General features: G+C 42.8%; 2 protein-coding genes across 2 annotated transcripts in view; both read left to right on the top strand.

Moving 5' to 3' along the window:
* LOC126175055 (delta-sarcoglycan) overlaps window positions 1–15471 on the top strand; it is a 505275-nt gene that overhangs the window by 163782 nt on the left and 326022 nt on the right. The window lies entirely within an intron of this gene.
* On the top strand, window positions 14591–15115 carry LOC126175056 (60S ribosomal protein L15-like). The gene has a single exon (XM_049921575.1). The coding sequence runs from the start codon at window positions 14591–14593 to the stop codon at window positions 15113–15115; it is 525 nt and encodes a 174-aa protein (XP_049777532.1).

A 15471-nucleotide genomic window follows, 5' to 3' on the forward strand; every position in this document is an offset into this window, starting at 1 on the left:
GGTGTGAAACTTAGCAAGTGGATTTTTAAATGTTAAAAATGAAGGATCATACTGTTCATTTACAATCATCAACTTAAGTTGAATTTACGCTGGACAGAACATGAGTAAAAGAATTTACTGAATGGAAGTAATACGGTGAAGGGTAGTAAAATGTTGTTACTCTTTCCTCACCAACGAATGTACTTGCTGTGCATCAAAATTTTTATGCCAAAGTAAAGCCCAGTGTAGCTAATCTCTTCTTGTAAGGAAAACAAATCGCGCAGAGCAGTATATTAGCGACTCTCAGAAATGGAAAATGCTAATGAGCGTTTGGCGTCATTGGCCGGGAGGACCCTTGCGGGGTAGGTCCGGTCGCCTTGGTGCAGGTCTTCTTAAATTCGACGCCACACTGGACGACCTGCGCACCTGATGGAGATGAAATGATGGTGAATACAGCACAACACCCAGTCCCTGAGCGTAGAAAATCCCCGACCCAGCCGGGAATCGAACCCGCGTCCAGTGGATAGCAATCCGTCACGCTGACCACTCAGCTATCGGGGTGGACTCTCAGAAATGTCAATGTCGCACACTAAATAAGTTTTGTACGAAAATCCGGTTCACTTACAAAGATTCAAATGGTTTGTCGAATGCTATTGCCAAGTATCTAAACAAATATTTCACTATGAGCAAAAGTCGATTGATTGCTTTACATAACCCCGTTACCCTTACACCGTCTTTAGTTCCGATTCTGCTTGTTTCTCATAAGTGAAGCTTGACATATGAGGCTCGTAATAGCTGCACCCTCTTGTTTTGTCAGCCGGGAGTTTCGTGAAAGACGAAAAGGGATGTCAGACAAGACACACCTACGGATTACGTAGCCTCGCTGACGCCGCAACAAAATCTGTGACTGCATCAAGAAAAATTGGACGATCTTTCAACGAAGTATCTTTAATGATTTACGTCAGCAAAGGGCAGATTAGGTAGCCAGCGATTAACGATTTCTGCGCTGAGAGTCCACCGTTCGACAGGCTGCGACATGATGAAGGTAACAACAATCACGGACAAGCGTCAAGATGGGAGTATGATCTCCAATTAACGCAAAACACTGTTGTTAATACAGTCAACTTTATACCTTTGTACCAAGTTTATTTCATCATAGAGTGCATATTAATTTATTCCACACACACCCATTACACGTAAAACGTGCGAATGGCCCACACAATTAGTCAGCTTCTGCCTATTTCAAATTGAGTCTTAGTTTCTGAAATACAAATCACAGGTCGATGCGCTTCACCATCTGATTAACACAGTTCACAATTCTTATGAGAATTTCTTACTAATTTAATTTCCGCCGCCCACGTAGTTCTACGCATCGATTAACAATCTTCGGGTTTAAGAAATCTGTAGCGTCCATTTTCATAATAAAGCGGGCTATAAAACTGCTCTACCGTAGAGAAATATAACCAAAAGGGTATCTGTGGATCCACTTTCGAAATTAATGACTGTGCGAGTTCCAATTCGTTACAAAAATATCTCTCATAATTAAATTAAAATGTTGACGTAATGCTTGTACAATACTCAGGCGAGTCCTCCTCCCGACATGGAAGCTTACATTCTCTTGTTTCAACAACGAAATATTCTCAGTTGTGACAACATTTCTCATTGATTAAATATTACCGTAACTGAGCCATCGCATTACCTTACACAGAAAATAACGTTTGCAGATCATATTATAAGTACAGCCTAGGCAATATATACATACGTGAAAAACAGAATATAATATTACAATTTGTCATAAGACATCAGGGATTTTTATGCAACAGAATTGGAGAATGAACAAATGGTTTTCAGTAGAAAATCTTGTGTACATGTGTGAGCCACGTGTGGGTGTTATTCTGTTATTCTGTGCAACGGATTAATCTGAGATGTACCCTTTACCCTGTGACTCCTGCAAGATGCAATTTCCACCCCCACACTACTACAGAAGTCAGACAGACGCTCCTAACGTTCTAAAGAGAAATGCCTGAAAAACTTTGAGCAATAAATATCTTCTGGAGTTATCCGCTGTAAGGAAATGACACAAAAATTCACAAAATTTCTTACGTAACTAGTGGGATACTTGTGTAGTGGAGTAGTGCCAGTTAGTGTAAGAAAAACATGAAACTAACGAAAATTATTATTTTTTTTAAATTCTGAGAAATCACAATGGCGCTTTTAGTTATGAACTGAACAAGTTACTTCCGGGTTCTTTTTGGAATGTGAAGTTACCTCTTAAGGATAGAATTCGCTAATGAAATTTCTACACAAAGTCTAAGATTGTTATTGACTTGGCAGAATGGCTGCGAGCCACACCTACTCAACTTGAATAATTATCCGTTAGAATGTTGCTAGGTACGGTCGAGACTGTGGCGCGTGAAACACAGTGAAGTATACTGTTGCGGAGGAAATATGGGGCTTGCAAGAGCTGTAGCGCACAATACCGTAAGCTGCGATGACTGCTGTCTGCGCCGCTCGCTGCTGACAAATGAGATAACTCTCGTTCTATCTGGATTGACCTGCGCCAATCAAACTCTCCCTACGCCTTGATGAAGTCAAGGACTCCTATTCGCCCCTAGTCTAACTATTGGCGTAGTACACCGGTCAGATAACCAGTCCACCGTGATGCCACTCAAAAATTTGCTCGCAGGCGTTTAACTATAACTCTGTCGGTTCACACCGCACAATAAGTGTGGCGGCCAACACAATGAACAACGCTGAATCGCAAGGACTCAATATAGAGTCGCACTCCAATTCGCTCTCGACAGAGATGCTCTCCCAGTGTAATACTTGTTCCTCGCTCTTTGAGTACACGTAAGAGCGCACACGCTCTCGTTACGTGTTCTCGCTCCAAGAACGACAACAGAATGGGCCCTCTCCACGCCAGACATGAAGGGGTATATCTTTCGGTCTCTTCCATTACTCCTTCAGATCAAGGTGTCAGGAATATCGTCTGCCAATCAGCATTGCTCTTCTAAAACGGGAGAATGGCGTTTCGTTTAAGACGACCAATCCGGAAATCTGTAGCATCGGAGTTTGGAGTTTGCTGTCTCCCTGTGAAAACCTCTGAAACTGTGTGCTATGTTTGTAAAGAATGCGTAGGCTGGGTGCTCCCACACAGTGTAGCGGAATTTGCTTTGAAGCCAAACACAGGGTCGTTCCCCTTTCACTTCGGCAAACGCTGTCTGCTCTATGGGCAGTCGCTGGCCGACGTAGATAGGTTGACTCGTCCTCTGAAGGGACCGGCCTCCTGGCATGTGGTTTCCCTATGCCGAACTAAAAGCTTTTGTGACCGACGTGTCTTGAATGTGTGTGTTTACGCCAGCCTCCAGTATTTCAATCTCGGTGCGCACATTGACTTTAGCTTATCGAGTTTGGGTTAGAATGAACCGTCTTGATGTGCGGAATATGATTGTGAGGGCGGAATATGTAAGCAATATCTTACACATGTTACTGAAGAAAGATCAGTTCCAATTGAACCTAGAGTAAACCTTCGAAGGAGGAAGGGTCATGTATGCAAAAAAAAAAAAGTGTTAAGATATCAGAAGGAGCGCTAAAGTGAGAACGTAGTAATGGAACTGAAAACTTGGTATCCAAACAGATTGTAGAATATGCAGAGATTAAATGGCAAGTGCAACTTTCATTGGCGTTATCAAGCCAACACAGCTGTGTAGACACTGCGCCTCCACAATAATTGCAATAAAAGTGGTCTGCTAAAGGAAATCGTACACACTACTGCCTCATGTAAAAAGGGAAAAGACGTACCACGACATTGCGGAATTCAGAATCTAAAATCGCGACCTGTCGATTCTGCGATTTACCATTCAGTGGTACTGCTGCTAGCCTTTATCAACAACCCATAACTGTCAGAGAAACATGGAATCGTTGTGTTCAAGATAGCCGTACTCAATACAATAGGTGAATCCCAATGGCCTCAGGCGACCTGTGAGCGAGAGGTCTAGCGATGGGAAAGGCCGACTGGTTAAATCAGATACCAGTATTTTAGTTATGGACAACCGGTATTTTTCGGTATTTGTTCGTTCTCGGTAATAACAGGTTTTTCCGTTTTTTGCTAACAACTGGGTAAAAGGAAATGGTATATCAAATATCTATAGCAACAACATTAAACTTTTGGTTTTTATATTAATGATTTTATCACAGACGACTAACGTTCATTCGTAAAATTTTCATTGAAACGGGAAAAGTGATCCGTGCTGTTTTCAAAATGACACCTACGGAAACTAGCAACAAACACAAGACATTAGAATTTTTGCAGCATTGCTGAGACAGTTCTGAACCTGCTGCAATTTCTCGCGGCTTGTTAGATGGTACTTGTGTATGCGTAGTGTGTATGACTTGCCACCATCTGGTCCATATGGCGGTTTTTCGTTGTCATCTCCGGACACCGGTATTATTGCAGAATAGCACCATCGCTAATTTGCATCCATTTTACGAGTTGCGGTAGTAATGAAATTCAGTGTTCTATTTGCTTAAAGAGAAGAGAACGAGGAAGAGGCGCAACTAATTTGCAAGACTTGCACCATCAAGTACAGAGGCAACATCCACAGTGTCCCTTGGAAGGGGAGGTAAATTTGATTGATGTGAGTACCTATAATTGTACTGGCGTGCCATAAACTTGGGATAATAACTGAACACTTAGTGTTATGGCTATTTCAGGGTGAAATATTGATATCACGAGAAAAGTGGCGATGCAAGGAGGTCACCAACTTGTGTCCTTTAGATCCTGCCGCCAGTGCAGCCGTTTCCTTCATCATTGTCACCTTCACGGGAGACGCTGAGACCGATTTCTGCCACAGCTTCAACCTCATATCGTCCGAGGTCTTCCATTCTTTCGCCTTCATTACAATGTTTTAATCTTTGTTCGAAGTCGATGTTTATTGCTCGAAATAACAAAAATGAAAAAACGAAAGACGATTATTTCAGAAACCAGTTGTTCTGAGTGGCTTTAATAGTCACGATAAAGTGGATCGGAAAAAAACGGTGTAACTGAAAACCAGTTGTCTCAGCTACAACCACCATCCCTAGGAGAGACTGACTTATTATTGACATGGACGTGCACTGTTGTACAGGTACGTCGCATAACATGAGTCAAAAAACCTGAATGTTTCTATTAACACAAGTATCCACGCATACAATGTGATGACACCTGGAAACAACAGCAATGAAAACAACGAACATTGGTTATTTCAGAAACCGGCTATTTTGAGCGGTTTTTATAGTCTGGGTAAACTGAAACCGAAAAAAAAACAATATATAGGAAAACGGGTTGTCTCAGTTATAACCGCTATTCCTAGAGAGGTCTAACATATTCTTCAAACGGACATTGTCAATCCTACAGCCATGACACATACGTTGTGTGTGAAAACAGGACTCTTTGCATTAACAGAAGTATCTACACATACAATATGATGACAGCTGGCTATATTAACAATAAAAAACCGATAATTGGTTATTTCGGAAACCGGTTATTTTGAATGGTTTTTCACAGTCAGGTTAAACTGGAGACAAAAATATCGGTGTAAGGAAAAACTGGATGTCTCAGTTATATCTGTTATCGCTAGCGCGTACAGCCACATCACGTGCCTTGTGTCTGAAAACGGGACTGATTGCATTAAGACAAGTGTCCACACGTACTGTGTGATGACATCTGGAAATAACAGAAATAAATAAACGAACTTCTGTTACTTCAGCAACTTCAGGGTCATTTTAAAGTCAGATTAAACTGGACACGAAACAAAAATTGTATAAGTAAAAACCGGTTGTCTCAATTATAACTGACATCCATAGAGAAGTTGACATATTGCTCATAGGGACGTGCAGTATCGTACAGAAATGCCATGTAGCTTGTGTCTGAAAATGGGGCTGTTTGCATTAATACAAAAATCCAGCGCTTCGAATTGTTACCACGGCGACCATTGTTGCGGCTTTCCTTAATGCAGCACTAGAGACAGGAGCGACCACAGACATGCGCCCAGAGGCAACGCTGGACACAGGTGTGACGTCACATCCACTTCTCAAACGCGTCTCTGTTCTGCTTACAGCATTGCGATAGACATAACCGTGTGTGAAGGTTCCCACGAGAACGAAAGGTGCCCGTGTGCATTCGTCATTGTAATACGTGCCCACACATTACGGTATGAGGTACTACTGAGTACACGACATGTTCACCTACAATTCGCATAACCACTGATATAGACAGCATGCGCAGCACGTCTGATATTTTAAGGCTGGCGCATATACCCTTCCTTCTGGATTCCCGTGGCTTTACCTCTCAGAAAAATAACACAATACAGCATGTTGCTTCTGATGTCCTGATCTATCTCAGTGCCTGTGCGGCTGGTCCCGGCGGAGGTTCGAGTCCTCCCTCGGGCATGGGTGTGTGTGTTTGTCCTTAAGATAATTTAGGTTAAGTGGTGCGTAAGCTTAGGAACTGATGACCTTAGCAGTTAAGTCCCATAAGATTTCACACACATTTGAACACTTTTTCTATCTCAGTGCAGGGAGTGTTCAAGTGTGGTTCTGCCATGAGAGACCTCCAAACTTCTCATCCATTCAGAACGCGTTATCTTGGGTTCGGAGAGGTTGGCGTGCTACAAAGCAGGAACGACTATGGTGATGAACTTTGCAACAGAATTGAAGCGGCATGGAATAACGTGACACCGTCTGTAACCCTGTCTCAGTTCGACTTAGTAGGTATGCAAGTTAGAGCCGTCGTAGCTACCAGACGTGGCAGATTGCCGCACTAAGTTTCGCACTCAGTATACCTAAAAATACTTCCTCCGATAAAGTACCACCAGCATAAGAACAATAGTGAAATTTCGTTATTTGGTATCCTTCCTGATGCTTCTCAAGAAAAACTACGTCGACTCCTTCATAGAACCAGGAATGTGCATGTTGGTAGTAAGACAGGCAACGTATCTTTTTATTTAAAAATAAATATGAACAGTAATAGCTACAAGAAATTTCTTTTTCATGAGGTCGCCGGTTTCGGTCAGTTTTAGACCATCTTCAGACCTCACACCATGATGACGGACGGTGGCAGTGAACGGAGCAGGAGCTACAACACCTCGAACGCTAAAGTGGATTCGCAGCGTCTTGTTCGTTCCCTGCCATCGTTTACCATCACGGTGTGAGGCCTGAAGATAGTTTAAAATAGACCGAAACCGGCAACCTCGTAAAACAGAAGTTTCTTGGTGTTGTGACTGTTCATGTTAATTTTTAGGTAATAAAAGACCGCTGTTCTCCGAGAGAAATATTCTCAAAACTATCTTTTTATGGATGATACAGATGTCCTTAAAGAAGAAATACTTTACCAGCTTGCCATCAAAACGAAAAAAATGTAGAATTTAAAAATGCTGCTCTGACTTGTGACTTCCCTAAGGTGTGGCGTTGGCGTTTCCGTGTAACACTATAGCGCCGCTGACAGAGTCCTCTTCAAGATTTTTTTCCCTGACGTTACTTCTTTCCCTAATTTATGATGAAAGTGCGTACCGCCATTAACCAGGAACGTCTTGGAGAGGAGGTAAAAATTAAACGCGTTTCCTAATTACCGCCCTGTTAATAACGGAGCCTAACTGACCTATAAACACAGGTGTTTCTGCTTCAGGAGGTCTCTTTAGTACTTCGACATCTTGTGTTTATACTTTCTACATCTCCTCTGCAATATGCAGTTTAGGGGCTATTAAATGTTTATAAGCAATAAAATTGTTAAGTGGCTGCAGAATAAGGGCAGGAAGACGGATGACGTTAATCCCCCGAAGCACCCTCTTCCGCAGGGTGAAGGCGGTACAAAATGTGCGTGATGCGGGCCAACCGCTGTATTATTCACAAAGCACTATGTGACTCCCTGGATGAAATGGGACACTTTTCTTTCCTGAGTCACATGACGATAAGCAAGTGTGGCACAAACACGCAAAGTAGTTTTCAGACTCAATGGCAACCAGAAATATGCCACTGTTTCTCGTGTAAAAAGTAAGTACCAACTGGCTACAAAATATATCCGACTTCTTATGCATAGAAAATCAGTGTGTGTTACTGCATACACCCAAGCTGTTAACTGCAAACGAAGTTCCTGTATGTCTTCATGGAGCGTGGTAAAATAGCTGAAAAATCCTCTACGTGACTGCGAAGAAGTCAGAGAGTAATACACGGTACAGAGTACATCATACCATACATAACAAAAATTGGCTGTGATTAGTATGTGAGTGCACCTTTACCCCAAATTGCATACAAAAGATTTCATAATACGTTACTATCCTGTCAGACGTGATCCTTTAGAATGAAAAGAAAACAAAATGCACTTAAGAAGCATTTTTAATGTGATCCTTCAGGTCCTCTATCCGAAAAACGACTAGATTTAATGAAGGTAGATATTGAGTAGACTGTGGTTTGGGCTAGAATTCTGTTACTCATGCACTAATGGAAGCACAAAGACTGTGTATTTCCACATCCTCCATATCTTTAAAAATTATTACGAGGGGAACGTACCATTGCCACATAATCAGATAAAAGCCGCAACACTGTGCTTTTGAGCAAGCGTAATTCTTTCAGAAAAGCCGATGATTTCCTTACTCCCTCACGTTTCCGAGCACTTCCCGAAGACCTTATCAGTTTATTGAAAGATGAGATTAAATGTGTAGCTAATTCCTGCAAAATTATATTTTCTGATTTTGTAGAAAATGCTGACATGAACCAAGTGCTCCTAGACTGTATGGACTTCAAGAACTACTTTAGCAACGCCTACGAATGTGTCCAGTTGTATCCTCATTCACATTTCCATCCTACAAAATTGCAAGCGCGTTGGACATTTTAATTAAACATAAGAAAAGTTCAGACAAAAGCTTTGTATTTCAGAATCAGTGGGGCTATCCATCTCACACAATAATATCTGATATCTGCAGTTTGTTATCCATAATACCAGCAGCGGAATGAGTTGCTATTCTGACGGAGTTTACATACAAGTTTAATGTCTCTCCTGTGGATGTGTGTGACTTGGGGCTGGCCACTCATACATTCTTAGAATAAAACTATTTCCGTTCAAGGGATTCTGTGTAAACAGTTAGATGGCGTAGCTATGAGATACCCTCTTAGACGACTTCCATGGTCAATTTAGAACATTTCTTGAATAAAGAACAGCTGAATACCAATATTATTGATTTCGTTATGTGACTTGATGTACTGTGTATGTGGACAGGCACACCCAGACCGCTCAAAACATTTTTTCGTTACTTATTGAAAATAAAAACATTCATCTCACAATGGAGATCGGCAACTAATCCATAAACGTCTTAGATCCAACGAATAACATCAGTACAAAATCACATTGTCTCAAAATTTAGCAAAGCTGCACTGACAAAACAGCAATACCTTCTTGCCAACAACACCCAGTAACACACAAACATGCGGCTTTCCAATCAATGGTGCTACGTTCCCTATCTGTTCGTATATGCAAAGAAGATTTCAGAGAAGAATTAGAGACAATAACATTTGTAGCCTCAACCACTGCCTACAACGTTTCCATGAGTGATCACAACTTTGGTCTCGTAAACTCACGTATGGCCGAGAGAGCGGTGTGCTGACCTCATACCCCTCCATACCCGCATCCAGTGATGCTTGTGGATGAGGATGGCACGGGGGCCGGTCAGTACCGTTGAGCCTGCATGACCTGTTCGGGCGGAATTTAGTGTTTTAGATCACATCCTACATAGGAAACAAAAACTGAAAATAAAATCACATCTCTATAGTCTTCTTCCTGTTCTTTCCAATATGTATAAAAAAATGGTATACAATTCTATATCTAGAACATGTATCAAGGGGTATAGCCAAACACTGATATCCTACAACTATAGGATGTCCTACTATGCTAGGAACACTACAGTCTAGCAAATTTTCATCAAAGTTAAGAGCCGATTAACCGACAGCAGGGTAAACAGAACTTCCACGCCTTTTACGGGATTCGCAGCGGTCCTGGATCGAGTCCGCTCGGCAAATTAACGACAGGGCTTAGCATTCTGGCCAACCTGGATGTGGTTTTTAGGTGAATTCCTACATCCGACTAGGTTAATACCAGGTTTGTACACTTGTCTCTCCTCAGTGACACGAGTGGCAAACATTTGCACGCCTTTACATGTATAGCGCTACATGCAAATAGTTGTGGTACAAAAATTCCCTCTGCGGGGGGTGTTGACAGGAAGGTCACCTGGCCACCCTCTAACATTAACAATGCCAAATCCGATAATAATCATGCCAAACCCATCAAGGGTACGGGATGAAGGCACAAGGATAAAAAGAAGTAATGGTAACAAAGTTACTTCTCCTAATTGCGAGGAAGGCTGTATTGGTCCAACAGGCAGAGACACAGCAATTACACTGGTGTCCAAAACTAAAGCAACAAACCACTATTCCCCCGTCCTGTGTCTGATTCACGATATAGTCACACTGTCGACAGAAGTCTTTACGATCGTGTCCTGCACAAAAGATGGTATCCGGTCAACGCACAACCACACCAGAGATGACGTCAGGGCACCTATCAAAAGGGGTAGTGTTTGCTAGGAAGTCCCACTTCCGCAGTCGATGCGTACACTGTCATAGACGGTGCAGTATGTCACAGAGAAGACGCTTACCAGGATTGCCGCAGTGGAGGGCCATGGGAAGAATGGAAGCTGAACAGTCGCAAACTCATGTGGCCCGATAGCTTGAAGTGAATCGTTGTGTTGCTTTTCAGATGTGGCGACACAGTTTGTAGAGACTGAAACTGTATCCGAAATACCAGGGGGGAGGGGGGGGGGGGCGACCACGTGTAACATCACAAAGAGTGGACCGTTCTTTGGCTGCAAGGACACGACGTTACCGCTTTAGTACTGCGCGGCAACTGCGATCTGACAACACTGCATCCACTGTATCGAGGCAAACTGTGTACAGAAGGCTTCGCAGAGTGGCGTTTACTGTCAGACATCTGCGGTATGTGTACCTCTGAGGCATTTCCACAAATGGGAACATCTAGAGAGGAGCCGTCAACATGCCACCTAGATGGTCGAACAGTGGGAAAATGACCTTTTCACAGGTGAGTTACAGTTTGGTCTGGACAGTGATTCTCGACGGATTTGGATCCGGAGGGATCGTGGAACAAGATTTCAGGACCCAAACATTGTGGAAAGAGACCGATATCGAGGAGGATCCCTAATGGCGTTGGCATTAATTATTTTGACCACTTGAACACCTCTTCATGAAATTGTACGGTTAAACCGGCAAGGCTTAACTGCAGTCGATTATCGTGATGAGATCTTGGGTTCTCATGTGCGCTTGCTGCGAGGTGCTGAGGGCCCAGATTTCGTATTGATGGACGATAATGCTCGAACTTATACACAGTGCGTGGTTGATGTTTTCTTGGAAACGGAAGATATTGCAGGCATGACGTGACCAGCTCGCTCTCCCAATTTGAATCCCACAGTGGACGTCTGGGATGCGCAAGAGACACGGGTTGCATCACGCCGTTATCTACCAACCACTCTCCAAATCTTGCGAGTAGCTCTGCAGGAAGAATGGACGTTATTGCCTCAAAGTGACACGGATGACATAATTCACAGCATGCCACGTCGTCCTCAGGGCTTTATTGCTTCCAGAGGCGGTTACACCCCATACTGAGCGCATTAACCAGTTGTCGGAATGTATGTGCACTGCCAGCTAACTAAAAGATTCAAACTACGGAAGGCACTAACTACTGATAGGCATAGTTAGCAAATGAAAGATTTTAATAGAGAACAAACAATGTATTTACCTTAATAGTCATCAAAAGTCATAATATATATATATATATAGCAGTTCCTGACATCCATTCGTACAAATGTACTGTTTCTGATGGACACACATCCAGATTATCCATTCTCAAAAATCCGGCATCTCACTTCCCCACATCCACCACTGCTGGCGGCCCGCCTCCAACTGCGCAACGCTACGCGCTGTTCACGTCCAGCTGCCCAACATTACAATGGCAGACAACAATGCAAACTAGCCACAGACTGCACACAGCACAGCCAGTGATTTTCATACAGAGAGCGCTACGTGGCAGCGGCGTTACCAATATAAGAACCTAAACAGCCTACTTACATAGCCCCCATGCTCCCCACAAAAAATTTTACAAATTGTTTTGGGCAGTGGCCAATAATGATTTGATAAAATTTTTCATAATTACAGTAACAAAAAAATCAAATGCACACACTTATCAATACAATGTTGGTCAAAAGCTAAAATTTTCTCACAGTCCATAAAGACAGTCCTGATCATTCATCACAGTAAAATTGCAGTGTTTTTCTCAAAGTCTGAGCAGTAAAAGAAAATGCACACAGAAGTAGTGGATTTCCATGCAGTCTTGCATAATGGAAAGACAGTGCTGACTCTCGACATGCAGAGAGGTAATGGGCCACAACAGAGCAAACCCACAGCAGAGTCATTCGAAGTTTTGAAGAATATTGGTAGGTAGGTCATCACACAGTAGACTCACTGTAGTCCTGGTAGAGATTGTCGTATTGGTGCACCACCAGAGGTGCAGACCCACAGCAGTCCTTGTAGAAATAATGGTACTGGTGAGTCAGCAAAGGTGTGGACCCACTGTAGTCCTGGTAGAGATTGTCGTATTGGTGCACCACCAGAGGTGCAGACCCACTGCAGTCCTTGTAGAAATAATGGTACTGGTGAGTCAGCAAAGGTGTAGACCCACTGTAGTCCTTGTAGAAATAATGGTATTGGTGGGTCATCAAAGGTGTAGACCCACGGTAGTCCTCGTAGAGATGGCCAGCAGCCATCTGCTGCGACTGAGCAGGTGCACAATCACCATCGAAGAGTCTTGCAGAGAAGATAGCAAGTCCATAAACCACCACTTGTGCACGCACAAAGTTTTTGGAATTGTCCTTAGAAGTCTTGCAGACAATATAGCAAGTCCATAAACCACCACTTGTACTGCAATACAGCGAGCGCCACTACTGCCAGCTAAATAAAAGATTCAAACTACGGAAGGCACTAACCACTGATAGGCATAGTTAGCAAATGAAAGATTTTAATAGAGAACAAACAATGTATTTACCTTAATAGTCATCAAAAGTCATAATATATATATATATATAGCAGTTCCTGACATCCATTCGTACAAATGTACTGTTTCTGATGGACACACTTCCAGATTATCCATTCTCAAAAATCCGCCATCTCACTTCCCCACATCCACCACTGCTGGCGGCCCGCCTCCAACTGCGCAACGCTACGCGCTGTTCACGTCCAGCTGCCCAACACTACAATGGCAGACAACAATGCAAACTAGCCACAGACTGCACACAGCACAGCCAGTGATTTTCATACAGAGAGCACCACGTGACGGCGGCTTTATCAATATAAGAACCTAAACAGCCTACTTACAGTTGCATTAATTTTGGACACAGGGTAGATTAGATGAATATGAAATCAGCTGGAGGTTGCAGAACTATGACTGGTCATTTACTGACCGTATACTCATGGTCACACAGCTCCTGTCACAGTACTAAGTCCTCGATTCACGAACTGAAGGCTAAAACCTGATCTGCCGGAAGTCCTGCATATCAACAGACATGTGGTCCACATACCTGATTTAGTATGAAATGAACAAAGACCGCTGAATACTTCCCCCTGTAGACGCTGCAAGATACCGATGTTGGCTTTGGGAAGATGAAAGAATCAGCTGCGATACCTGTTGCCTTTTCCGTGTTAGCACATAAAAGAATTCACACCTGCGATATTCTGTCTTCCAACCCTGGAGATGTTAAACCAATTCTCATACTACAAATATCTCTATTGCCACAACTACCGGGTTTAAATTTCAAAAACAAAACCAAAGTGCATTGTTCGTGTAAAACAGAATAAAAGGAAGGTAGAGAATTAGAACACAATAGACCTGTAATTCTGGATTACTAAGCGTGCAGCCGTTTTATTGTAGGTAAATGAAGTACTTGAAACGCAAATGATAATTCGTGCAGTCCCTAGAGCGTGATATTAAGAGACATGAGTTGTACTATAAGAGGTAAAGTAGGCTGTTAGACACTAGAAGTAACGTGTACGAACGCAAAAACGGCGGTCGCCCGACAATGCTTACCACTCTAATGAATCTAGCCCCATCAGAACTTCTGCTCAGGTACTAAAATGTTGGATACCATGTAAATTTTGGACATATTTAAGTCGATTTTCTTACGTAAATTGTATGTCTCACCTATGGATGTTCATAGAGATTTCCCGTACCCTTGATTTTTCCGCAAATATATTTTTCTACTTGTATTTCGATGTATTACCAGCCAGGAATCGTTGTTACACCATTAAAATTAGTAGTCACAACTTGAAAGGTACATGATCTGAAAAGAAGTCCACGTAAGGCATACTAACACAATTCCACGTGCGCTAATAAATTGAGCGTAAGCAATTACCCTTAAATAAACTAACCGCATTCCTTTCTTTCATTCGTTTCGGTGGCTGAGAGGCCACTTTCCTGTTGATCGTCGAGGATTCAGAAGACTGGTGCACCATTCTACAGTCGGCCATGGGGGCCTATAAGCATATTCAGGAATTGTATAGAAAGAAGCAAAGTGATATTATGAAATTTTTGCTTCGTATACGATGCTGGCAATACAAACAGCTGACGAGAATGGGTAGGGCTCCTGGACCCCTACGACCAGATAAAGCTCGAAGATTAGGGTACAGAGCCAAACAAGGATTTGTCATCTACCGTATACGTGTTCGACGAGGTGGACGTAAGCATCGTGTACCAAAGGATGCGACTTATGGAAAGCCTAAAAGCCTTGGAGTTAATGAGCTGAAGCCCACACGTAACTTTCAGTCCATTTCTGAGGAACGAGTTGGAAGGCGTTGTGGTGCTCTCAGAATGCTTAACTGTTGCTGGGTTGCACAGGATTCCACATACAAATATTACGAAGTAATATTGGTGGATCCAGCTCACAAGGCAATTCGCCGAGATGCAAAGATAAACGGGATATGCAGAGCAGTGATGAAGCATCGGGAGCTTCAGGGACTTACCTCTGCTGGCAGCAAGTCTCATGGCCTCTAAAAAAAAAGGTTGTGTTGTGGACTGTGGCACAGAGGATCACGTGTTCCAACCCACGTTAGTTACTGAATTCTTTCCTTTTGTTATTACTTTCTCTACTTTATTGCCCGTAAAGATAATTATAACAACATTACCATGCTATTCCATACCATTGATACCATACCATACTCTGCGTCTTCCAAGCGTTCTGGACCATTGTTGGATAACAGTTTGCTTACAGTAACCCTACGCGATGTGCTATGTGAATTACGTTGTTTTCTTTCGTTTGATTTATAAATATCTGAGCATTCAGATGCGTACACAGACGACGAAGACGAGACCCAATGAGCTCTCCGTACGTTCCGTGCAAGGGTGAACCA

The sequence above is a fragment of the Schistocerca cancellata genome, chromosome 3 (assembly GCF_023864275.1).
Source record: "Schistocerca cancellata isolate TAMUIC-IGC-003103 chromosome 3, iqSchCanc2.1, whole genome shotgun sequence".
Taxonomy (NCBI): Eukaryota; Metazoa; Arthropoda; class Insecta; order Orthoptera; family Acrididae; genus Schistocerca; species Schistocerca cancellata.

Excerpts from the sequence above, each read along its gene's own strand:
- LOC126175056 (XM_049921575.1), top strand. The coding sequence starts at position 14,591 with ATGGGGGCCTATAAGCATATTCAGGAATTGTATAGAAAGAAGCAAAGT.